The following is a 26,329-nucleotide window of genomic DNA, read 5'->3' on the forward strand; positions in this document are numbered from 1 at the left end:
CCTTTAGTAGTAGTTTCATTTGACCATTAAGGCCTGATTCACACAGTCTCCTCTGAACAGTTGATGTTGAGATGTGTCTGTTATTTAAACTCTTTGAAGCATTTATTTGGGCTGAAATTTCTGAGGCTGGTAACTCTAATGAACTTATCCTCTGCAGCAGAGGTATCTCTGGGTCTTCCATTCCTGTGCCGGTCCTCATGAGAGCCAGTTTCATCATAGCGCTTGATGTTTTATTTTCGACTGCACTTGAAGAAACATTCAGAGTTCTTAAAATGTTCCGTATTGACTGACCTTCATTGCCATAATATGAACTTGGTCTTTTACCAAATAGCGCTATCTTCTGTATACCCCCACTATCTTGTCACAGCACAACTGATTGGCTCAAAATTGTGATGAGTTGTGGCCAATTCTTCTAAGGCTGTATGAAACCCCAGTCAGGCCGTTAGGGATGTGTGATGGCATTGTAACGGGCCATTGAAGGACCCCACACACAGAAACATTTGTCCTAAGCTGTGTAAGAGGGCCAACAGTCTCCAGCCCCCATTAGCAGTGGTACTCACACAGCTGCTGCTCTAAAAAACACACACTTGCAGGCACACACACACACACACACACACACACACTTGTGGACACAGACCCCAATGTACACACTGTTAAACTGACTGCTGCTATAATCCCCCCAATTTGTGGTGCTAGAACATGCCAATTGCTGTGCCTCCAATGGATATTGACAAAAATTACAGGGTACAAAAACACATGACTGGATGTTCATGATGAGCTAGTGGAGGGATAGTATTGGTACTTTCATCTTCAAAACCAGAAAGAAATATGGATAGGGGGGAGGGGAAATCATACAGTAGTGTATTGCAATATAATTTTTTCCTATTTTATATCGATACTGTGACACCAAGTATCATTTTATTTGTTTTTTATTCTCCAGTACTTTTGTATACTTTTTAGCCAGTAGTTATGTAATTAGCGCTCACGAGCCAAAAGTGTTCCCCGAAAATTGTTTACTACGTCACAGATATGTGTACCACGTCATTGCTCTCTCTATCACACTGCTGTGTGTGAATCTTGCTAGCTGTCAATCAAATGGCGAGGGGCTGAAGCTCATTGTCTACAACGTGAATTGCTAGGGTGCTGGGGGCCTAAAAGCCATATCTCTCTTTTTCCTAACTTATGGGCGATTCGCGAGATCTATCAAATTTTATTTGTCACATACACATGGTTAGCATATGTTTAATGTGAGGGTAGCGAAATGCTTGTGCTTCTAGTTCCGACCATGCAGTAATTTCTAACAAGTAATCTATCTATGCGCGCGCATGCATGCAATCTGAAAGTATTCACTTTTTCCACATGTTGTTACGTTACAACCTTATTCTAAAATGGATGAAATTGTTTTTCTTCCTCATCAATCTACACACAATACCCCACAATGCCAAAGCAAAAACAGGTTTTTTGAAATTTTGGAAAATGTATAAAAAAAATAGCTGAAATCACATTTACATAAGTATTCAGACCCTTTACTCAGTACATTTGTTGAAGCACCTTTGGCAGTGATTACAGCCTCGAGTCTTCTTGGGTATGACGCTAAAAGCTTGGCACACCTGTACCTCTCAAGTTCTGTCAGGTTGGATGGGGAGCGTCGCTGAATAGCTTTTTTTAGGTCTCTCCAGAGATATTCGATCGGGTTCAAGTCCGGGCTCTGGCTGGGCCACTCAAGGACATTCAGGCACTTGTCCCAAAGCCACTCCTGTGTTGTCTTGGCTGTGTGCTTAGGGTCATTGTCCTGTTGGAAGGTGAACCTTTGTCCCAGTCTGAGGTCCTGAGCTCTCTGGAGCAGGTTTTCATCAAGGATCTCTCTGTGCTTTTTTTCCGTTCATCTTTCCCTCGATCCTGACTAGTCTCCCAGTCCCTGCCGCTGAAAAATATCCCAACAGCATGATGCTGCCACCACCATGCTTCACTGTAGGGATGGTGCCAGGTTTCCTCCAGACATGACGCTTGGCATTCAATCTTGGTTTCATCAGACCAGAGAATCTTGTTTCTCATGGTCTGAGAGTCTTTAGGTGCCTTTTGGCAAACTCCAAGCGGGCTGTCCTGTTCCTTTTACTGAGGAGTTGCTTCCGTCTGGCCACTCTACCATAAAGGCCTGATTGGTGAAATGCTGTGGAGATGGTTGTCCTTCTGGAAGGTTCTCCCATCTCCACAGAGGAACTCTGGAGTTCTGTCAGAGTGACCAAGTTCTTGGTCACTTCCCTGTCCAAGGCACTTTTCCCCGATTTGTATATATATATTTTTAAATTTAACTGGGCTAGTCAGTTAAGAACAAATTCTTATTTACAATGACGGCCTACCCCAGCCAAACCTGGATGATGCTGGGCCAATTGTGCGCCGCCCTGTGGGACTTGCATTCACGGCCGGATGTGATGCAGCCTGGATTCGAATCAGGTACTGCAGTGACGCCTCTTGCACTGAGATGCAGTGTCTTAGAACACAGCTTCACTCGAGAGCAACAATTGCTCAGTTTGGCCGGGCGGTCAGCTCTAGGAAGAGTCTTGGTGGTTCCAAACTACTTCCATTTAAGAATGATGGAGGCTACTATGTTCTTGGGGACCTTCAATGCTGCAGAAATGTTTTGGTACCCTACCCTGTGCCTTGACACAATCCTGTTTCAGAGCTCTACGGACAATTCCTTCAACCACATTGCTTGGTTTTTCTCTCTGACTTGCACTGTCAACTGTGGGACCTTATATAGACAGGTGTGTGCCTTTCCAAATCATGTCCAATCAATTGAATTTACCACAGTTTGACTCCAATCAAGTTGTAGAAATATTTCAAGGATGATCAATAGAAACAGTATGCACCTGAGCTCAATTGTGAGTCTCATAGCAAAAGGTCTGAATACTCCCTCGTGTTTTTAATAAATTTGATACAATTTCAAAAAAGCTGTTTTCACTTTGTCATTATGGGGTATTGTGTGTTTTTGTTTTAACACATTTTAGAATACAGCTGTGATGTAACAATGTGGGAAGAGGTCTGTATACTTTCCAGATGCACTGTATGTATATACAGTGGGGAGAACAAGTATTTGATGCACTGCTGATTTTGCAGGTTTTCCTACTTCCAAAGCATAAGCATAGAGGTCTGTAATTTTTATCATAGGTACACTTCAACTGTGAGAGACGGAATCTAAAACAAAAATCCAGAAAATCACATTGTATGATTTTTAAGTAATTAATTTGCAAAAAAAGAAACGTCCTTTTTCAGGACCCTGTCTTTCAAGAATAAGTCGTAAAAATTTAAATAAGGTCTTCATTGTAAAGGGTTTTAACACTGTTTCCCATGCTTGTTGAATTAACCATAAACAATTCATGAACATGCATCCGTGGAACGGTCGTTAAGACACTAAGGTCACAGTTATGAAAACTTAGGACACTAAAGAGGCCTTTCTACGGACTCTGAAGAACACCAAACGAAAGATGCCCAGGGTCCCTGCTCATCTGCGTGAACTTGCCTTAGGCATACTGCAAGGAGGCATGAGGACTGCAGATGTGGCTAGGGCAATAAATTGCAATGTCCGTACTATGAGACGCCGAAGACAGTGCTACAGGGAGACAGGACGGACAGCTGATTGTCCTCGCAGTGGCAGACCACGTGTAACAACACCTGCACAGGATCGGTACATCCGAACATCACACCGACAGGTACAGGATGGCAACAACAACTGCCTGAGTTACACCAGGAACGCACAATCCCTCCATCAGTGCTCAGACTGTCCGCGATAGGCTGAGAGAGGCTGGACTGAGGGCTTGTAGGCCTGTTGTAAGGCAGGTCCTTACCAGACATCACTGGCAACAAAGTCGCCTATGGATACAAACCCACCGTTTTCTGGACCAGACAGGACTGGCAAAAAGTGCTATTCACTGACAAGTCGCGGTTTTGACTCACCAGGGGTGATGGTCGAATTCGCGTTTATCGTCAAAAGAATGAGCGTTACACTGAGGCCTGTACTCTGGAGCGGGATCCATTTTGGAGGTGGAGGGTCCGTCATGGTCTGGGGCGGTGTCACAGCATCATCGGACTGAGCTTGTTGTCATTTCTGGCAATCTCAATGCTGTGCGTTACAAGGAACACTTCCTCCCTCATGTGGTACCCTTCCTGCAGGCTCATCCTTTCACACATTAACAAGTCCAATACAGCAAATGAAAGATAAACATCTTGTTAATCTATCCATCGTGTCCGATTTTTAAAATGTTTTACAGCCAAAGATAGTCACAAAAGCAGAATTAGAGAATGAATCACTAACCTTTGATAATCTTCATCAGATGACACTCATATGACATCATGTTACACAATACATTTATGTTTTGTTCGATAATATGCATATTTATATCCACAAATCTCAGTGTACATTGACGCCATGTTCATAAATGCCTCCAAAATATCCGGAGTAATTACAGAGAGCTACGCCAGATAACAGAAATACTCATCATAAACTTTGACGAAAGACACATGTTTTACATATAATTAAAGATACACTGGTTCTTAATGCAACCGCTGATATTTATTTTTTACGTTACGAAAAAAGCATACAATAATCTAAATCTAAAACGGTGCTAAGACGTAACAATATTTCTCCGCCATGTTGGAGTCAACAGAAATACGAAATTACATTGATTTGATTTGACATCATAAATATTCCCTTACCTTTGATGATCTTTCATCAGAATGCAGTGCAAGGAGTCGTAGTTCCACAATAAATGGTTGTTTTGTTCCATAATGTCCATTACTAGTGTCCAATTAGCTGCTTTTGCTTGCACGGTTAGTTCACATGTCCAAAAGCTGGCGCTGGTCCAGGCGAACTCGGACGAAAACTTTAAAAAGTTATATTCCAGGTCGAATAAACTAGTCAAACTAAGTAGAGAATCAATCTTCAGGATGTTAATTTTTATATATTTATCCAATAACGTTCCAACTGGCGCATTCGTTTTTGTCTACGGAGTAATGGAACGCAAGGCTATATCAACAGTAATATGCTCAACCAGGAACTGGCATTCTGACAGACTCATTCCCCTCCCATCCGGTCCCACATCACACTAGAGGCTTCATTCCACGTTCTACTGACTGTTGACATCTAGTGGAAGGCATAGGAAGTGCGAAGAGATCCATATCTTGTTTGGATGTGAATAGGCGATGACTTGAAATTCAACCAGCCCCAGAATTTCCACTTCCTGTTTGGAAGTTTGCCTGCCCTATGAGTTCTGTTATACTCACAGACATAATTCAAACCGTTTTAGAAACTTGAGCGTGTTTTCTATCCAATAGTAATAATAATATTCATATATTAGCATCTAAGACCGAGTAGGAGGCAGTTTACTATGGGCACGCAATTCATCCAAAGTGAAAATGATACCCCCTATCCCTAACAGGTTTTAATGCAGCTGGTGGCCACCAGATAGTGACTGTTACTTTTGAATTTGACCCCCCTCCCTCCCTCCTTGTTCAAGGACACATTATTCCATTTCTGTTAGTCACATGTCCGTGGAACTTGTTCAGTTTGTCTCAGTTGTTGACTCTTGTGTAAATATTTGTATGAACATAACATGTTAAGTTTGTTGAAAATTAAGGCAGTTGACAGTGAGGACGTTTATTTTTTTGCTGAGTTTAGTTGAAACACACACTGACCAAAAGGTTATTTTGTTGGCATTTATTTATGTCCCCATTACCAATAAAACATAATAAAAACCAATTTCACTGACTTGCTGTGCTGTTTGTTCAGTCTCAACCAGGATTTCATCATACATGTCAAGCAGGGAAGTTTCAGCTCTCTGTTCGTGGCCTCTCTTTCCCGGTGTGCACTGTCACTATGTACGTTTCCAGGTGTGTCTAACGTTTCACGTAAACCCTACCCTATTTCTTGTCTGCGTCGAAGTAACAGTCCTTGTACCTAGCATCGAGCATGGTGGCGACACAGTAGAGGCTCAGCGAATGCCACCGAATCGCTTGTTTACAGCCTCTAGTAGAGTAATTTTCCAAGTTAGGCCAACGGTCTGTGTTGGCATTTTTGTTGAGCAGGCGTTTTAATGCCATGACAGGGTATCACGTCTGCTGCAGGCGGAGTTGAGCTTATTTCTCGAGTCAGTTGTTGGAATGGAGCTAGGAGTGTTCATTGTTCTAAGTTTCAAACATGTTCTCAAATGCTATTGAAATGGCAGCTGCGGTATGAGAACCAGCACATTCTCGAGCATGCAATACGGCTTTCCTCAGTAGTAAATCCTTGTCGACCCACTGTGCTATCAGACTCATAATGCTCATGAGGCTGACATCGCTGGTCCAAATGTCAGTCTTGAAGTTAAGGGCAACATTTGAAAAATAGCGCGTGCTTGGTAGTGTGTACCGGTTGCTTGACCAGTCGGCGAAAGCCAACATCATCCACGACAGAGAAAAGGTTGATTGTCAAGGGCAATGAATCCCATTAACTTGGCATTAATGAATTTGGCCTTTTTGTGTTGTCTCACTGAAATTGTATTACTCTTTCAAATGACTGCTCGACGTGTTAACTGTTTGATCTACACAGCAGACATTGTGGGCTAGGTTAGGAATGTCGTGTTGCACATTTAGCACTATATATTTTTTGTGACGTCTTTCAAACAGCTACCTACATTTCATAGGTATGCTTTGACATGGGCTTTGCACATCGGCGTTAAACTAGACATCGGGCCGATACCGATGTTGGGCTTTCTAGCTAATATTGTCCGACTCCGATATGCTTACCGATTTTTATATCGTGCATCCCTAGTAAGTAGTGGATGAAAGATGGTGTTGTTTGCGAGTCATACGCACGATGGTCACCATTACCCCCCACCCCCTGCTATGGAGTGTCACTCAATAGCCTCACCCTGCTTGCTCTCTGAGGCTGTAGATATGAAACATGCTGTTCTATTGATTTGATGCTGTTTGTTGTTGGATTATTCATTCTGTGGACGTCGCCAGCCACTGTTCAGACACCTTTAATGGGCTTGATTCTCTTCTCACACACAAGGAGGGAATCTATAGTAAACCAGGCTGCAGTCATTTGCTCTTGCCTTTTTAATCTAATGGTGATGAGCTATCGTCTTGGATATAACACACAGTTAGTGTTTAGATAACGATCCAATAGAGTGCTCTTCAGTGGCTAAGCTAAAGGGTTCGAGAGGGTTTGAAGGTAATGGGATTCATTCTGTTTTAGGCTAAATCGATATGAAATATGTAGCTAATGTAATATAATTCATTGTTATTTAATGCAGGCAGACACATTTCTGATCTAAGTCTCAGTAGTCTGCACGGTCGGAATTAATAAATGTATTTGTTTCTTGCACAACAAGTCTCTCTTTATGAATTTAGTATCTGTCATATTCACGCTGTTCGACATTAAAAGTAATGCCCGCCCAGGTGAGTTTGGATTTCAAGACACGCCAGTAGATATGCTACATGACCAAAAGTATGTGGACACCTGCTCATTGAACATCTCATTCCAAAATCATAGGGATTAATATGGAGTTGGTCCCCTCTTTGCTGCTAAAACAGCATCTACTTTTCTGGGAAGGCTTTAGATGTTGGAACATTGCTGCGGGGACTTGCTTCCATTCAGCCACAAGCATTAGTGAGGTCGGGCACTGATGTTAGCCAATTAGGCCTGGCTCGCAGCGTTCCAAATCATCCCAAAGGTTTTTGATGGGGTTGAGGTCAGGGCTCTGTGCAGGGCACTCAAGTTCTTCCACACCAATCTCGACAAAACATTTCTGTATGGACCAGGCTTTGTGCACAGGGTCATTGTCATGCTAAAACAGGAAAGGGCCTTTCCCAAACTGTTGCCACGAAGTTGGACGCAGAGAATCATCTAGAATGTCATTGTATGCTGTAACATTAAGATTTCCCTTCACTGGAACTGAGGCCTAGCCCGAACCATGAAAAACAGCCCCAGACCATAATTACTCCTCCACCAAACTTTACAGTTGGCACTATGCATTAGGGCAGGTAGGGTTATCCTGGCATTCGCCAAACCCAGATTTGAGAGTCGGACTGCCAGATGGTGAAGGGTGATTCATCACTTCAGTGCATTTCCAATGCTCCAGAGTCCAATGGCAGCACGCTTTACACCACTCCACTGGCACTTGGCATTGCGCATGGTGATCTTAGGCTTGTGTGTGGCTGCTCGGCCATGGAAACGGCAGCTCTAGCAGGACAGAAATTTGACACACTGACTTGTTGAAAAGGTGGTATCCTATGACAGTGCCATGTTGAAAGTCACTGAGCTCTTCAGTAAGGGTATTCTACTGTCAATGTTTGTCTATGGAGATTGCATGGCTGTGCTCGATTTCATACACTTGTCAGAAACGGATGTAAAGGGGTGTCAACATACTTTTGTATACAGTGTAGAGGTCGACCGATGATGATTTTTCAACGCCAATAACGATTATTGGAGGACCAAAAAAAGCTGATACCGATTAATTGGCTGATTTTTAGCCTCATGTAAATAATGAAGCATGTTCAATTTGGTTTAAATAATGCAAAAACAAAGTGTTGGAGAAGAAAGTAAAAGTGCAATATGTGCCATGTAAGAAAGCTAACGTTTCAGTTCCTTGTTCAGAACATGAGAACATATGAAAGCTGGTGGTTCCTTTTAACATGAGTCTTCAATATTCCCAGGTCATGTAAGAAGTTTTAGGTTGTAGTTATTATAGGACTATTTCTCTCTATACCATTTGTATTTCATAAACCTTTGACTATTGGATGTTCTTATAGGCACTTTAGTATTGCCAGTGTAACAGTATTGCTTCCGTCCCTCTCCTCGCCCCTACCTGGGCTCGAACCAGGAACACATCGACAACAGCCATCCTCGAAGCATCGTTACCCATGCAGAGCAAGGGAAATAACCACTCCAAGTCTCAGAGCGAGTGACGTTTGAAACGCTATTACCGCGCACCCCGCTAACTAGCTAGCCATTCCACATCGGTTACACCATCCTAATCTCGGGAGTTGATAGGCTTGAAGTCATAAACAGCTCAATGCTTGAAGCACAACGAAGAGCTGCTGGTAAAACACACGAAAGTGCTATTTGAATGAATGCTTTACGAGCCTGCTGGTGCCCACCATCGCTCAGTCAGACTGCTCTATCAAATCAGACTTAATTATAACATAATAACACACAGAAATACGAGCAATAGGTCATTAATATGGTTGAATCCGGAAACTATCATCTCGAAAACAAGACGTTTATTCTTTCAGTGAAATACGGAACCTTTCCGTATTTTATCTAACTGGTGGCATCCATAAGTCTAAATATCCCTGTTACATTGCACAACCTTCAATGTTATGTCATAATTACGTAAAATTCTGGCAAATTAGGCGGCATATACCCTGACTCTGCGTGCAATGAACGCAAGAGAAGTGACACAATTTCACCTGGTTAATATTGCCTGCTAACCTGGCTTTCTTTTATCTAAATATGCAGGTTTAAAAATATATACTTCTGTGTGTTGATTTTAAGAAGGGTATTGATGTTTATGGTTAGGTACACATTGAAGCAAGGACGGTCCTTTTTCGCGAATACACACCGCATCGATTATATGCAACGCAAGACACGCTAGATAAACTAATATCATCAACCATGTGTAGTTAACTAGTGATTATGATTGAATGATTAATTGTTTTTTATAAGATAAGTTTAATGCTAGCTAGCAACTTACCTTGGCTTACTGCATTCGCGTAACAGGCTGGCTCCTCGTGGAGTGCAATGAAAGGCAGGTGGTTAGAGCGTTGGACTAGTTAACTGTAAGGTTGCAAGATTGAATCCCCGAGCTGACATGGTAAAAATCTGTTGTTCTGCCCCTGAACAAGGTAGTTAACCCACCGTTCCTAGGCCGTCATTGAAAATAAGACTGTTTTCTTAACTGACTTGCCTAGTTAAATAAAGATGAAATAAAGGTGAAAAAAAAAATATTATAATAATTTATCTCCAAAAATACCGATTTCCGATTGTTATGAAAACTTGAAATCGGCCCTAATTAATCGGCCATTCCGATTAATTGGTCGACCTCTAATACAGTGCCTTCGGAAAGTATTCTGACCCCTTGACTTTTTCCACATTTTGTTACAGCCTTATTCTAAAATGGATGTAAAAAAGAAAATCTCAGCAATCTACACACAATACCACTTAATGACAAAGCAAAACAGTTGTTGTTTTTTTTGCACATTTATTACAAAAAATACTACATGATTCCATGTATTATTTCATAGTTTCATACTTAGAAAACTGTAAAAATAAAGAAAACACCTACTCATTGAAGGGTTTAAAACCTTTCACCGGTAGTGTGAATATAGATAGATATAATATACTGTTTAGAGAGAGATACAGTTCGAGACGGAAGTTTGCATACACCTTAGCCAAATACATTTAAACTCAGGTTTTCACAATTCCTGACATTTATTCCTTGTAAAAATTCCTTGTTTTAGGTCAGTTAGGATCACCACTTTATTTTAAGAATTTGAATTGTCAGAATAATAGTAGAGAAGGATTTCTTTCAGCTTTTATGTCTTTCATCACATTCAATTCAAGTTTCTACAACTTGAGTCCACCTGAGGTAAATTCAATTGATTGGACATGATTCGGAAAAGCACACACCTGTCTATGTAAGGGCCCACAGTTGACAGTGCGTGTCAGAGCAAAAACCAAGCTATGAGGTTGATAGAATTGTCTGTATTGGTTCAAGACAGGATTGTGTTTAGGCACAGATCTGGGGAAGGGTACCAAAAAAAGTCTACAGCATTGAAGGTCCCCAAGAACACAGTGGCCTCCATCATTCCTAAATGGAAGAAGTTTGGAATCACCAAGGCTCTTCCAACAGCTGACCACCCAGCCAAACTGAGCAGTTGGGGGAGATGGGCCTTGGTCAGGGAGGTGAAAAGAGCTCTGATGTTATCAGTGTTTATTACCCGAAAACAATAACAGAGCTGTGTCTGATATCAGCACAGTCATCTAGACAAGGTCGACAGACAGACAGCCAGCCAGCCAGCAAGCATTATGTTGGTCTGTCTATCTGACATCTAACAGTGCCGACGTCCAGAGAGCAGTTCTATGTCATTGAGCTCTAAGCAGGCGTCACGCTGTCACAGCCAAGGTTAGGAGAGCAACAGGAATGTTGCCTGGTACATCTAGTTCATAGTCTTTCTGCACACCGAGATGTGTGCATGCGTACGTTCATGCCCTACCAATTCATCCAGTCTGGCCAAAGTCTGCCACAGCAGCTTTGAATACCAACAGCCCAGAGTTGGCTGCTAATTGAATCTCATATTTCGAGGGTTAAGTAGAGGAGAGGACAGTAGTCACCCTGGCATAGTATTTCACAAACGCTGCTGTCTGGTGTGCCTTGGATGGTGGGTGAGAGGTGGTGATAGTGTAGAGTGGGTGAGAGGAGGACCTGGGCCAGTGGGGTCAGAGCAGAGCAGTGTGTGCCAACTGGGTCATAACATACACATGCTCTGTCTAGCCTCACTTCATCATCTGAATGATCCTGGCTGTCTTTCCACTCTACTGCTCTAACATGGAGATGTAGTCAGTTCTCTGGCAGTTTGGCTCCATATTTCACTTCTTTATTGACCATTTAATGTTGTCGTCACATTTTTTGCGTAGCAGCCAAACTAATAACGAAGTGGTCGTCATTGATGAAATTGTTTACAAAATGTAGTCATGCTATTACTTCCATTGTAGCTAACTCGGGGGATTTCAACCAGTGGGCCACGGAGGTACTGCAGGGGTCCGTGAAAATATGTATATATACAGTGCATTCGGAAAGTATTAAGACCCTTGACTTTTTCCACATTTTTACGTTACAGCGATATTCTAAAGTTAATTTAATTTTTAAAAATCCTCATCAATCTACAGACAATACCCCATAATGACAAAGCAAAAATGTTTTTTTTTAAACTGAAATCACATTTACACAAGTACTCATACCCTTTTGTCAATACTTTGTGTAAGCACCTTTGGCAGTGATTACAGCCTCAAGTCTTCCTGGGTATGACGTTACAAGCTTGGCACACCTGTATTTGGGGGAGATTCTCCCATTCTTCTCTGCAGATCCTCTCAAGCTATGTCAGGTTGGATGGGGACTGTAGCTTCACAGCTATTTTCAGGTCCTTCCAGAGATGTTTGATCGGGTTCAAGTCCGGGCTCTGGCTGGGCCACTCAAGGACATTCAGAGACTTGTCCAGAAAGCCACTTCTGCATTTTCTTGGCTGTGTGCATTGGGTCGTTGTCCTGTTGGATGGTGAACCTTCGCCCTAGTCTGCGGTCCTGAGCACTCTGGAGCAGGTGTTCCTCAAGGATTTCTCTCTACATTGCTGTGTTCATCTTTCCCTCAATCCTGACTAGTCTCCCAGTCCCTGCCGCTGAAAAACATCCACACAGCGTGACACTTGGCATTCAGGCTAAAGAGTTCAATCATTGTTTCATCAGACAGGACTATCTTGTTTCTCATGGTCTGAGAGTCCTTTAAGTGCCTTTTGGCAAACTCCAAGCGGGCTGTCATGTGCCTTTTACTGAGGAGTTGCTTCCGTCTAGCCACTCTACCATAAAGGGCTGATTTGGTGGAGTGCTGGAGAGATGGTTGTCCTTCTGGAAGGTACTCCCATCTCCACAGAGGAGCTCTGTCAGTGACCATTGGATTCTTGGTTACCTCCCTGACCAAGGGTCTTGGTGGTTCCAAACATCTTACATTTAAGAATGATGAAGGCCACTTTGTCTTGGGGAACTTCAATGCTGCAGACATTTTTTGGTACCCTTCCCCAGATCTGTGCCTCAACACAATCCTGTTTCAGAGCTCTACGGACAATTCCTTCGACCTCATGGCTTGGTTTTTTCTCTGACTTGCACTGTCGACTGTGGGACCTTTTATAGACAGGTGTGTGCCTTTCCTAATCATGTCCAATCAATAGAATTTACCTCAGGTGGACTCCAATCAAGTTGTAGAAACATCTCGAGAATGATCAATTGAAACAGGATATTCATTTACAAAAATATTTTTAAAACCTATTTTCGCCTTCGAATTAAGGGCTATTGTGTGTAGATTTATCAGGGGGAAAAACTACTTAATCCATTTTAGAATATGGCTGTAACGTAACACTCTTTGAACAGGCTATTAATTGTGTCAATTGTTTGCTATTTGTTTGTCAATCTTGATCAATTCCTCGTTAAATATACACAGTGTACAAAACATTAAGAACACCTTCCTAATATTGAGTTGCAACCCCCTCCCCCCTCAGAACAGTCTCAATTCTTGGAAAGAGCAGGAGTCCTTAATGTTTTCTACACTCTGTGTATCTTGATTATATAGCTTTGCACACCTGGATTGTACAATATTTGCCCATTTTGTATTTTTTTAATTCTTCAAGTTCTGTGAAGTTTGTTGTTGATCATTGCTAGAAAGCCATTTTCAGGTCTTGCCATAGATTTTAAGCCTGTTGAAATAAATCAATTAGTCTCTAATCTATGTATTTCACATGACTCTGCAAGGGTGATCCATCCTCATTTTTCTCCTATCACAACCGTTGAACTCTGTAACTGTCTTGGCCTCGCAATGAAATCCCTGAGCAGTTTCCTTCCTCTCTGGCAACTGTGTTAGGAAGGATGTCAATAGCTCTTTAGTGACTGGGTGTATTGATACACCATCCAAAGCCTAATTAATAACTTCACCATGCTCAAAGGGATATTCAGCCTATGGTTTTTAAATACCAATCAGTGCCCTTTGGGGCTCCTGAGGGGTGCAGTGGTCTAAGGCACTGCATCACAGTGCTAGAGGCGTCACCACAGACACCCTGGTTTTATTCCGGACAGTATCACAACCAGCCATCATTGGGAGTCCCATAGGGCGGCGTACAATTGGCCCTAGCATCGTTCGGGTTTGGCCGGTGTAGGCCATCATTGTAAATAAGAATTTTTTCTTAACTGACTTGCCTAGTTAAATGTATAATTTAAAAACATTTGCGAGGCATTGGAAAAACCTCCCTGGTCTTTGTGGTTGAATCTGTGCTTGATATTCACTACTCGATTGAGGGACCTTACAGATAATCGAATGTGTGGGGTACAGAGATGGGGTAATCATGAAAAAATGTTAACCACTATTGAACACAATGAATCCATGCAACTTATTAAGGCTTGCCATAAAAAAGTGGATGAATACTTGACAAAATTTTATTAGGGATGTGAATATTGTATTTGTAAATTCATCACTGTGTAAATAAATTCAACCACCATTTACAGCTCGACCTGCCTGCCTCCTGCTGAATCTTTGTCCGTACGAGTGGACTGCTACAAGGGCCCTAATTTAGATAGGTTTCTGCCTAGAATATCCAACATTTTGGTCAGCTATTTGTTAGTCAACTTGTCTATAATTAGATACATTCAGCTTCTCTTTTGTCATTAGAAGACAAAATAAAAACCCTTTCTCACTAGAATGTCATAAATGGATAGAACGAATGCTTCAATCTACTGTAGTTGACATCGTTACATTTTTCTCTGTCGTCTCTGCTTCTTTCGCGGAGCAAAGACATTTAGGGACCATTAAGAAATGTAATACATTTTGTTTTTTAAAACAGGAAATGTTTTCTGTAAAAATGTAATACATGACATCAGTTTGACCAGTTGTAAAAAAAAATAGAAAGCTGTAAAAACGACCCAAAATGTTAAGATTTCAGTTTGGCATGAATGCATATTTTATGTGGTTGAAATAAAATCAGCTTTTATGATACTGATAAACATAGTACCTTTACAGGCGGTTCCTAATTGCACATTCTCTCAAGATCCTCTCAAAGAAAGAAAGAAAAACTCTATGCAAACTCACACATGCTACACTGGCACTCCCACACACAAACACACACACACACACTCCTACATACATGCTCACACACATGCATATTGATGCCACACAACACCCACTCTTTCACACTGTTTAGTATACAGTATATCCTGATTGCCTAGTCACTTCTAACCCTACCTACATGTACATACTAGAGGTTGACCGATTATGATTTTTTTCAACGCCGATACCGATTAGTGGAGGACCCCCACACACAAAAAAGCCAATACCGATTAATCGGCCACATTTTTTTTACATTTTCTTATTTGCAATAATGACAATTACAACAATACTGAATGAACACTTATTTTAACTTAATATAATACATCAATAAAATCAATTTAGCCTCAAGTAAATAATAAACATGTTCAATTTGGTTAAAATAATGCTAAATCAAAGTGTTGGAGAAGAAATTAAAAGTGCAATATGTGCTACGTAAGAAAGGTAACGTTTCAGTTCCTTGCTCAGAACTTGAGAACATATGAAAGCTGGTGGTTCCTTTTAACATGAGTCTTAAATATTCCCAGGTAAGAAGTTTTAGGTTGTAGTTATTATAGGACTATTTCCCTCTAAAGCATTTGTATTTCATTAACCTTTGACTATTAGATGTTCTTATAGGCACTTTAGTATTGCCAGTGTAACAGTATAGCTTCCGTCCCTCTCCTCGCTCCTGAAACGCTATTAACACGCGCTACCTAGCTAGCCATTTCACTTCGGTTACACCAGCCTCATCTCGGGAGTTGATAGGCTTGTAGTCATAAACAGTGCAATGCTTGACACACAACAAAGAGCTGCTGGCAAAACGCCCGAAAGTGCTGTTTGAATGAATGTTTACGTGCCTGCTTCTGCCTACCACCGCTCAGTCAGATACTTTGATGCTTGTATGCTCAGTCAGATTACGCTAGATAATATCTAGTAATATCATCAACCATGTGTAGTTAACTTGTGATTATGATTGATTGTTTTTTTTATAAGTTTAATGCTAGCTAGCAATTTACCTTGTCTTACTGCATTCACGTAACAGTCTCCTTGTGGAGTGCAACGAGAGAGAGGCAGGTCGTTATTGCATTGGACTGGTTAACTGTAAGGTTGCAAGATTGGATCCCCCGAGCTGACAAGGTGAAAATCTGTCGTTCAGCCCCTGAACAAGGCAGTTAACCCACTGTTCCTAGGCCGTCATTGAAAATAAGAATGTGTTCTTAACTGACTTGCCTAGTTAAATAAAGATTAAACAAAGGTGTATAATAAAAAAAAACGCCACCCAAAAATACAGTTTTCCAAATGTTACGAAAACCTGAAATCGCCCATTCCGATTAATCGGTTCAACCTCACCTTGTACCCCACCTGCGTTACCTCACCTCGTACCCCGGCACATTGACTCGTTACTGGTTCTCCTTGTATACAGCCTCATTATTGTTATTTTATTGTGTTACTATTTCCTTTTTTATTTAGCAAATATATTCTTCCTTTTTAACTCTGCATTGTTGGGAATGGGCTCGTAAGTAAGCATTTCACGGTGAAGTGTACTCCAGTTGTATTCGGCGCATGTGACCAATAGCATTATTTTATTTAAAATAGTTAATATTAAGGCTACTTGAGAGGTTTATAGACCTAGAGTCAGAGTTTCCATTTAACCCATCTGAACAGTAGGCTACAGTCTACTTGACGCCCCCTCCCCGTCTTGTGACTGTCGAACTTCTATAGCGCCTCACAATCATCGCACATAACAAAGCCAGCACTGCCCTCATCCTCTTTTACCTCTTCACCAAATTTGAAGTGGCTTTTCTGGATCTTCCCTTTATTTTCAACTCTCCTTTTCACAGCTTTTCTCTTTATTGAATTAAACTCCGACATTGTCCACAAAAGCATTTGGCGATTGGCATGTTGGCTATGTGGCGCGCATACAGTTAGGCCCTAAAGCTTAGGCTTACGCACTCATGGCAGATAGATATAAATTGCACAAGAATGATGATACATTTTATTTAAATCCATAAGTGTATTTTCTCTTTATTTAATCCATCCACCCACCCTTCATCCACTCAATATGTCATGACCCTAAACCCACCCCGCCCGCGGATATAACCGTGGGGGCTGTGGGCTATAAGTCAACCCGCGCATCACTAGTAGTCAGAGTTTCTCTGGCAGATCAGATATTAAGACTGCGTTGACTCACTCTACACATTTTTCCACTACCTAATAGTGAAGGAGTCATCGGAGATGAGATGGTGTTTATTCATATCATTAACTCTAGCTAGGCCTATACAGAGGGTTAGGGTTAGGGCTAGGCTATAGCAAGTCTACACCCCCTTGAACTGTTTTCACATTTTGTTGCGTTACAAAATGGGATTGAAATCGATTTCATTTATTACATGTTTTGATCTACACAAAATATTCCATAATGTGAATGTGAAAAGAAAATTCTACAAATGTTTAAATATAGTAAGTATTCGCCCCATTTGTTTAGGCAAGCCTAAATTAGTTCAGAAGTAAAACTTGGTTTAACAAATCACAAGTTTTATGGACTCACTCGGTGTGAAATAATAGGGGTCGACATGAATTTTGAATGACTACCCCTTCCTCTGTCCCCCATACATACTACATCTGTAAGGTCCCTCAGTCAAATATTGAATTTCAAGAATAGATTAAACTTCAAAGAGCTGGGAGCTCGTAAAAAAAAACGGTATGTGTTTTGTAGATGGGTAACAATAACAAATCAGACATTGAGTATCTTCAAGCATGGTCAAGTTAATAATTATGCTGTGGATGATGTATTAAACCACCCTAACACATCAAAGATGCAGTCGTCCTTCTGAACTGAGCTGCAGGGCAAGAAGGAAACTGCTTAAGGATGTCACCATGAGGCCATTGGTGATTTTAAAACGGCTACAGAGTTCAATGGCTGTGATGGGAGAAAACTGAGGATGGATCAACATTGTAGTGACTCTACAATAATGACCGAATTGTGAAAAGAAGAATACAAATATACAGAATATTCCATAACATGCATATGTATGCAACAAGGCACTGAAGTAATACAGAAGGAAAAAAACATGGCAAAGGAAGACACTTTTTGGCCTAAATGCAAAGCCTTATGTTTGGTACAAATCTAAACACAACACATCACTGAAATAACTGCCTCCTTATTTTCAGGATGGTGGTGGCTGCATCATGGTATGGGTATGCTTGACATTGGCAAAGTTTTTCAGGATGAAAAGAAAGGGGATGGAGCTAAGCACAGGCAAAATCCTAACGGAAAACCTGCTTCAGTCTGCTTTACACCGGACTCTGGAAGAGGAATTCACATTTTCAGCAGGACAATGACATATGACACAAAGCCAAATCTACACTGGAGTTTCTTAGCGAGAAGACGGTGAATGTTCCTGAGTGGCCAAGTTACAGTTGTGACTGAAATCTGCTTGAAAATCTATGGCAAGACTTAAAAATTGCTGTCTAGCTATGATCCCCACACCTTTTACAGAGCTTGGAGAATTTTGAAAAGAATAATGGGAATAATGCCCAATACAGGTGTGCAATGCTCTTATGAGGCTTACCCAAAAATACTCACAATTGTAATCGCTGCCAAAGATGTTTCTAACATATATTAACTCAGGGAGGTGAATACTTAACTAAAGTGTTATTTTTAATTAAAACATTTTTTTAAATATATAACTTTTCTTCCAATTTGACATAACATATTATTTTGTGTGGTTCGTTGACAAAAAATGACAAATCCTTTTTAATGTCACATTGTAACACAAAATAAAATGTGAAGAAATCCAAGGGGGACTTGGAGACTTTCTATAGGCTCTGTATGCCCTGGCTCTCTGCCTAATGTCGTTTTTTCTATTCTCAGTAGAAAGCTGCTCTCTTAAAGGCAATTACCATTGTTCAAATATTGAATTGTAAAAAAGGAGGATTGGATTTTCACTTACTGCATTCTGTTGCGGGTCGACATTTTCATCTCAGATCTGATTGATTTTTATTGTATCTTTTTGACCTGTAGGTTAACTCATTAAATGGAAACAGAATTTGCCAGCTGTGAGTGACAGTCATAGTGCCTACACAGCTTTGAATTATTAGCGTCTCAGTTGGTTCCTAATGATCGCTCGTCTTTGTGTGGAATGCCGAGTAGCTGGCGAGGTGAGTAACCTTGGTCTTGTTGAAAACTCTCTCTCTGGTCCTGGGAGTTAGACGCAAACTTTCGGACACCTCTGGACCTGGCTACTCTGTAGCTAGGGGGTTGCCATGGGTCCTTCCAGAACACTCTTCCCTGGCTAGAGTCATGTGACCTGGTCACCCCAATCACAGGCTGTACTTGGTGAGGATCTCAAACCCCCCAACACAGTCGGTGCTTTACTTGAACAAGGAGATGCAGAGAGACAACCGGTCAGAAGAACTTTGCACCACTTCAACACAACTCACCAATGGAGTCTTCCTACAAGGACAATCCTCCAACCTGGACTTCCCAACTGTGTGATAGCGCATCGCTGATGATGCAACCACTTCCACCATTACTTCCTGTTTCAATGCCGGCTGTCTTGAGCGTGGTACTAAAATGAAAATCTCTGTCTCCCACTGGTCATCCTAAGTTGCCTAACCGGGGAGCTGGGACAGTTGTAGCTATAATCAAAACTGGCACATCTTTCGGAGACCACGCACATATATATACACACACACACTCACACACACACACCCACAGCAGAACACACAACTACGGCAGTCAGCTGCCGGCCATTCCAAAGCAGTTATCCAAGGCAGCGAAAGGGAAGAGGGTGGAGCTTGAGTAACCCCCTCCCTTTCCACACACTCACACACCCCTCCCCTCTTTGTCAAAGAGTGAACGCAGCCTTCAGCCTCTTAGTTGACTCCCTCATTCACTCACTCCATCTCAGGCAGTGTGGAAGCCGTGTTGGATTTTACTACTCATCTGTTTGCAGCGGGGTAGAGCAGAGAGTGATAGAGAGAGGATAAAGACAGAGAGAGACAGGGGGCAGAGGAGCAGTGCGGCTATGGGGCAGTTGTGTTGCTTTCCCTTCTCCCGAGCAGAGGAGAAGATCCGTAAGTCCTTGGGTGTGGGTGGTCTTTCTGTCTTCTGGTTTGCTTGTGGCTGGGACTCAGATCAATGGGAGAAAGAAAGGGGCTTATCATTTTACTGTATGTCTCTGTGAGAATGTGTGTTTGTATCCGGGTGTCCATTATTGTGTGTGTGGGTAAGTATGTGCTTTTGTTTGTGTATTTGTATTTGTTCCTTAGGTCTTATCTTGGCATTGCGGAAGAGTTTATAGTCCACTATAAACGACGTGCACATGCCATAAACGTTCGTGCTCCTGTCTCTGTCACCAGTGTACTGAAATCTGAACTTGGGGCTGTCTGTCAAAGTGCCTGTGTCTTTTTCTGGAGCTGCTATGTGCCAACAGCCTCTCCAACAATTGGCAATACAGCACACTCAGCCCTGGAAGCTCCCATGCTGCCAAACAATTTATTTTTCATTTCTCTATTATAAATCCGTCCAAAGCTCTTGCCAGTCTGGCAAAGCTAGTCTTGTTTAATTTGGCAGGATTTTCTCTCTGCATTGTTTCTCTGTCTCCAACTCGATGGGGGACTTTTTCTGTTGAAACACTGCAATCAGAGAGCTGCCTTTTCTGAGAGCATGTTTGCCCTACTTTTAATTCTAGCTTGGTGGAGGGAAAGAGCGAGTAGGAGTGAGAGGGAAACTAGAGGGGTGGGGAGGAAGGGAGGGAGGGAAAGAAAGAGAAGGGTGAAGAGGTTTGTCATGAGAGGTCAGATGCTCGTTGGGTGATGTGATTGTGTTGTCACCACGCCTCGTGAGCCCAGCTGGGTGCGAGGAGCGTGTCCTTGTTTGGCCGCTGGCTGGCCGTGTGAATACTGTGAAAGGGTGTCTGTGTTTTCCACGGAAAAGGGAGACCGTCTGTTCTTCCACGGGCACAAACTGTGAGCCCTGAGCATCTGACAACCCCAACAGCGCTAAATAATAGCTTTGGAATTTTAAAAGGCAGCATGGTGGAGTGGAGGGGGGAGGGGAGAGGAGGGGGGGACGGGTAGTTGTAACCAGCTAAAGCCGATCTGTCTGCCTGTTATTCCCAGTGTAGTTAGAAAAGACGGGAGAGGGCCTCAGAACACACTCAGACACATACAGTGCTAGTTAGGTTTGCTGATTCAAGCAGAGGCTTCATTGTGATCTGTATCCATATTGGAAGAGACCACTTGATTGTTCTCTTGCTATGGCATCATGTCAGCCTGAGGTGTGTAGCACATTCCTGCTTGTGTGTCTGATGAGTAAGATACATGACTGGCAGAGCGCGCTGTGTTGTTGCTGCCTGTCTGCACTCCTGTCGGTCTGCTTTTATGCAGCCACATGTGCATGCACACAGACACACACACACACGCAGTGCACAGTCATGGGAAAACACATACACACGGCCTATTCTAACCCCGTTCAAGGACAGATTGGAGCTGGGACCCAATGGCAACCTTGTCAGGCCACCAGCACTAGGTCCCTATAGTGACGGAGAGACAAGCGCCCTGTGATATATGACTGCAGAAGGTCCAGAAGCGCTAGGCTCAGCATGCAATGACTTTCACACACACCCACTGTACGGGCTCATTTGATGCATCACTTTATCTTGTTGGAGAATATCCTAGTTGCTGTGTTGTGAATACTCATTTTTGTTTTGGAATGTGGCTTATCCATTATCCATGAGATATTCAATCTAGTGTGCTGGTTGATGAGGTGCAGTGCAGCGGTTGAGTCCCTGTGTGTGTGTGTGTGTGTGTGTGTGTGTGTGTGTGTGTGTGTACAGCAGAGAGCGAGCAGAGCTAAAAAAGATCCTTCCTCGCCTCATTTCCCTCAGATGACCTGGTGGTTTAGGAGGAGCTCTCTCAGGATCTCCCTAATGGAGCTGCCGTTTCCTCAGGAAATACCTCCAAGCAGACTCCACCGCACCACTCCCCCTTCCAGGGGTGGAGGAAAACCACACACATTTAGATTTTAGTCACTTAGCAGACACTCTTATCCAGAGCGACGTACAGGAGCAATTACGGTCAAGTGCCTTGCTCAAGGGCACATCGTCAGATTTTTTTCCCCCTAGTCGGCTCGGGGATTAGAACCAGCTACCTGCCGCCCCGTTTGATACCACGTCTGATGAAATGTCTGGGCACAGGAGTGGAGTAGAGGCGGAGAGAGAGAGTGCTGTTCGATACTTGCATAGTTTAATACTCTCAAAATCATTCTAATGCTTTCGCCTTGACTACTACGTATGCTAGTCTGGGTTTTGGCTTCCCTTTTCTCAGTCCAATACAAAAAGGTGAACCACTTCACTTGTCTCTCAGGTGCACCCTGCTGGCTAGCTCTTAATCTGTCAGCCTGATCTCTCCTGCATTATTACCGGTGTGGATGGAGCGTTTAGTGCTCTCATAAAGTTCTCTCTGAGCCACAGCACTAACTAATGGACTAGAGTTTACCTTCACGCTGCTCACTGTTCTCGTGAGAGTGGGAGAGAGCGAGATAGAGAGTCTCTCTAGTCTACAATGTTCGGGTTTGACGTCTGTCAACCCATAAGGGGTCTGTCTCCTCTGTGAGTTCCCCCCCCCTCACGTGGCAAATGCAGACATAGAAATAGAATTACTAGTATCTAGTTCCGTGGATGTATGCACGCCCTTCTATGTACTGCACACTCTCTCACATTTTGTTCTGTGGACTTCCATGGTACAAAGTGCACTCCTGCCTTGATTGAGTTGACATGTTTTGCTTCACACTTCTGATAACCAACTTCTCCATGTGTCACTCGTATCGCAGCACACGCGTCATTCTAATCTGCATACTATAAGGTATAATAAAGGTCATTACTTTGCTGTGTGAAGAAAGCTATTTATTTCTCCCCCTCTGCTGTAAGTATTCATTAAATGTCTTTGGAGAGAGACTCATCCCTGAGAGAAATACACTTAACACTGATGAACCTTTCTTAATCTGACTACTTGATTCTGCAATGCAGTGGTCCTCTGAGTACGAGACCATAAAACACCACAGAAATCAAAATGTGTGAGATTCCTAAATCACTGTGTTGAAATTCACCAAACCTATCATTCAGCACTGCAATCAAGGTATGCTCTCAGTCGATCAAAAATGTGTATGGCCAATCAAAATAAAGAATAGGCTAATCGCCACACAACCGCCCCTGATTGTGGGAAAATGGAGTCTGATTTGTGTTGAAGTAGTGTTCTGTTGCTAAACGGCTATTGTTTGTCTTGCAGATCTTTTTCAGAGCGGGCCCCGGGCTGCTCGGACAAGTACGTGTGTCTCTGTCTCTCAGTGGGCTCTCTGAGTCCCAAAGCACCATTTCATTTAAAGCACTGTACTCTCCCGGACTTCCTCCTTTTGACATGTTCTTGTGTAACTAGCAGACTGTTTGACTCTAAACCATACTGGAACGAGAGCGTGAAAGGATGACACCAGTGTTTGTCTTGTTTTTAGCCTCGGCTCCTCAGTGTTCTCACTGTTAATGCCAAATCCCCCTGTCACTCTAATGCACCCTCCAACTCGAACATACTTTAATACTGGCAGACTGTCACTGATACAGTAGCTAACAAGAGATCTGTACTGCAGGCACAACATATTTCTCCTAAAACTATAGCCACAGTAAATTCATAGCTTACCTTAATCACTTAAGTGCTCAAAATGTGAATTGTACTCCTCTGGGAATGTACTTAATTGACACTGTATGAGCTTACCATCACTGAGCTTTGAGGCTTGAAGAGCCTTTAACCAAGGGGCTCGTGTTGTGTTGACAGAACTTGACACTGAGCTGGAATAGGGTAAAGGTCATGTAGCTCAGAGCTGCTAGGCTGCATGGTGTGAGTAGTGACCGGGTGTAGTAGTGACGCTTGCTGTTGTGGTGTCATTGGTTGTGTAGGTGTGAAGAGGGGTCCGGAGCCTGACGATGAGGAGCTGGTGAGCCTGAGTAAGAGGCTGGTGGAGGACGCCGTGCTGCGGGCCGTGCAGCAGTACATGGATGAGACTCAGCACAACGGGGCCGCGTCATCTGACCTGGCGCGGCCCTCCGACAACCTCAACAGTAACACTGTCAACACTGTCAACACTACCACCACCGACACCAGCGCCAGCAGCAAGTGACCACAGACAATTCCCCCAGGCGGCACTGGACACTAACCAGCCCAGGCAGGAACTCAGGCAGTCAGCCAGCCCAGGAGCCAATGGGCAGTTGAGGGGTTTTACTAGACAAGGAAGGTGGGCTTTTTGGGGCAGGACACTGAATTGATCGTGGAATCCCTATGCAGCTTTTTGTGTATCTTTAACTCTGTCACCCACTACTCTCAGCAGTCTCCCTCCAAACAAGCTTCTGTCGTGTCTGTCTGCCCAACTGTCTGACTAGTTTGGACCTTCATTCTTTCCTCCTATAAAGAGTTTCCCTTTTGAAGGAAATTGCTGTTCTGATTTATTGGCTGCCAAAGGTCGCCCCAACATTCAGAGTTGAGCTGACGTGTCACGACACACACTACAGACTGATCTGGGACCTGAGGTTAGGTTGGGCTAAACCTCGGCCCGCCGCAAGGTGCGGTCAGTGCAAAGACAATCACCGTCTTTCTACTAAAGCTAAAACAAAACATCACTACAAAATGAACTGCAACTCAAAATCTTGAGGCCAAGGGAATTGAGCTGGACTATGCAGTTAGAAAATATGCTGTGAACTATGTTTACGTGATCCTGTCTCATCTGTGCTGTATGTGGTTAAGACGTGAAGGGTAAATGTAGAGTGGGTCCCATGACCTACCCGTGGTAAAAATCTGCTTTTTAAAATCTAATGAATATACACAGCCAAAAAGGTTGACCTACTGGCGATGAGGATCACATTGGGTGTCTGTTAGTTTGTTTGTGTGTTTTGTTTGTCCCCTGTAGAAGAGGCTGGTTGATGCAGCAGACCTGGTTGGGAAGCCCCTTCACACACAGAACCAGTGTCCGTCTCAGAAACTACAGGACATAAAGGAGCTTTTATCCCAGCCAGCTGTCCAGGCTAGCATCCGCCGGAAGATCTCTGGAGGACAGGGTCCATCTGCATCTGACTGACTGAACACTCCCAGTGCCCGCCTCCAGGGTGGCGACAGCACCAAGGAACTTCACATACTGTAAGAGTAGGTTACTGTAACACATACTGTAAGAGTAGGTTACTGTACTACACAGGAGAGAGACACCACAGTACAAACACAACAGAAAGTACATCCAGTTGTCATAGTGGAAGGTTTTTTTGTATATTATTTACATTACTACAAAAAAAAGATGTTTGTAATTTTGAAATGAGTAGGAAAAAAATAGTTGGCTGAAAAAAGGACAACTGATGAATTTCAGTTTTTATTTTACATGCTGTTAGCGAAGTAGATGCTTAAATTACCACATCCGAACTGGCCTTAATAATGACTGAAGTGAAGTAGACCTCGATTTATTATTACCTTGCTCTTGGAGGCTTGTGTTTTGTTTATGTCTATATTCAGCTTTTGCATAAATTCACCAGAACCTTAACATATGCTTTGTGTCACAGATGTGTCATGGGATGCTACAGCATTGTCTGCTGCCTTGCTTATGGTCTCCACAGTCTTAAAGGTTGTTCTATGTACCAGGTTTGCTAGATGTCAACGACAGTTTTGTGTGTCATGTCTAGCCACAATGAACAATAAAAAATACAAATAAATCAGGATATGAAAATCGATCGAACAGACTTTGTTTCCTGTCAGGTTGACTGATGCCTTGAGGGTGTTTTGAATGATCTATGGTGTTGATCTTTGGGGATGGTTCAAGGCAAAGGTCTAGAGCCTTTTGTGATGCAACCTCATTGGAATTTCCTCACAACAGATGGGTCAGTGGGTAGTTCCTGTATTTTAAAAGCATCTGCCTCAAGCAGTTGTTTTACTCATATACAGTGCCTTGCGAAAGTATTCGGCCCCCTTGAACTTTGCGACCTTTTATCACATTTCAGGCTTCAAACATAAAGATATAAAACTGTATTTTTTTGTGAAGAATCAACAACAAGTGGGACACAATCATGAAGTGGAACGACATTTATTGGATATTTCAAACTTTTTTAACAAATCAAAAACTGAAAAATTGGGCGTGCAAAATTATTCAGCCCCTTTACATTCAGTGCAGCAAACTCTCTCCAGAAGTTCAGTGAGGATCTCTGAATGATCCAATGTTGACCTAAATGACTAATGATGATAAATACAATCCACTTGTGTGTAATCAAGTCTCCGTATAAATGCACCTGCACTGTGATAGTCTCAGAGGTCCGTTAAAAGCGCAGAGAGCATCATGAAGAACAAGGAACACACCAGGCAGGTCCGAGATACTGTTGTGAAGAAGTTTAAAGCCAGATTTGGATACAAAAAGATTTCCCAAGCTT

General features: G+C 42.7%; 1 protein-coding gene across 2 annotated transcripts in view; it reads left to right on the forward strand.

The window, feature by feature from the left end:
• The window catches only part of LOC112217565 (A-kinase anchor protein 7), a 59,586-nt gene extending 33,947 nt beyond the window's left edge, over window positions 1–25,639 (forward strand). For both annotated transcript variants that reach the window (XM_024377942.2, XM_024377943.2), the window contains one exon: window positions 23,831–25,639. In XM_024377942.2, the coding sequence (XP_024233710.1) occupies window positions 23,831–24,051 (221 nt within the window). In that variant the 3' untranslated portion in view covers window positions 24,052–25,639. The remainder of the gene's footprint in view (window positions 1–23,830) is intronic.
• The last annotated feature ends 690 nt before the right edge of the window (window positions 25,640–26,329 follow it).

Source organism: Oncorhynchus tshawytscha, linkage group LG18 (assembly GCF_018296145.1).
Source record: "Oncorhynchus tshawytscha isolate Ot180627B linkage group LG18, Otsh_v2.0, whole genome shotgun sequence".
NCBI lineage: Eukaryota > Metazoa > Chordata > Actinopteri > Salmoniformes > Salmonidae > Oncorhynchus > Oncorhynchus tshawytscha.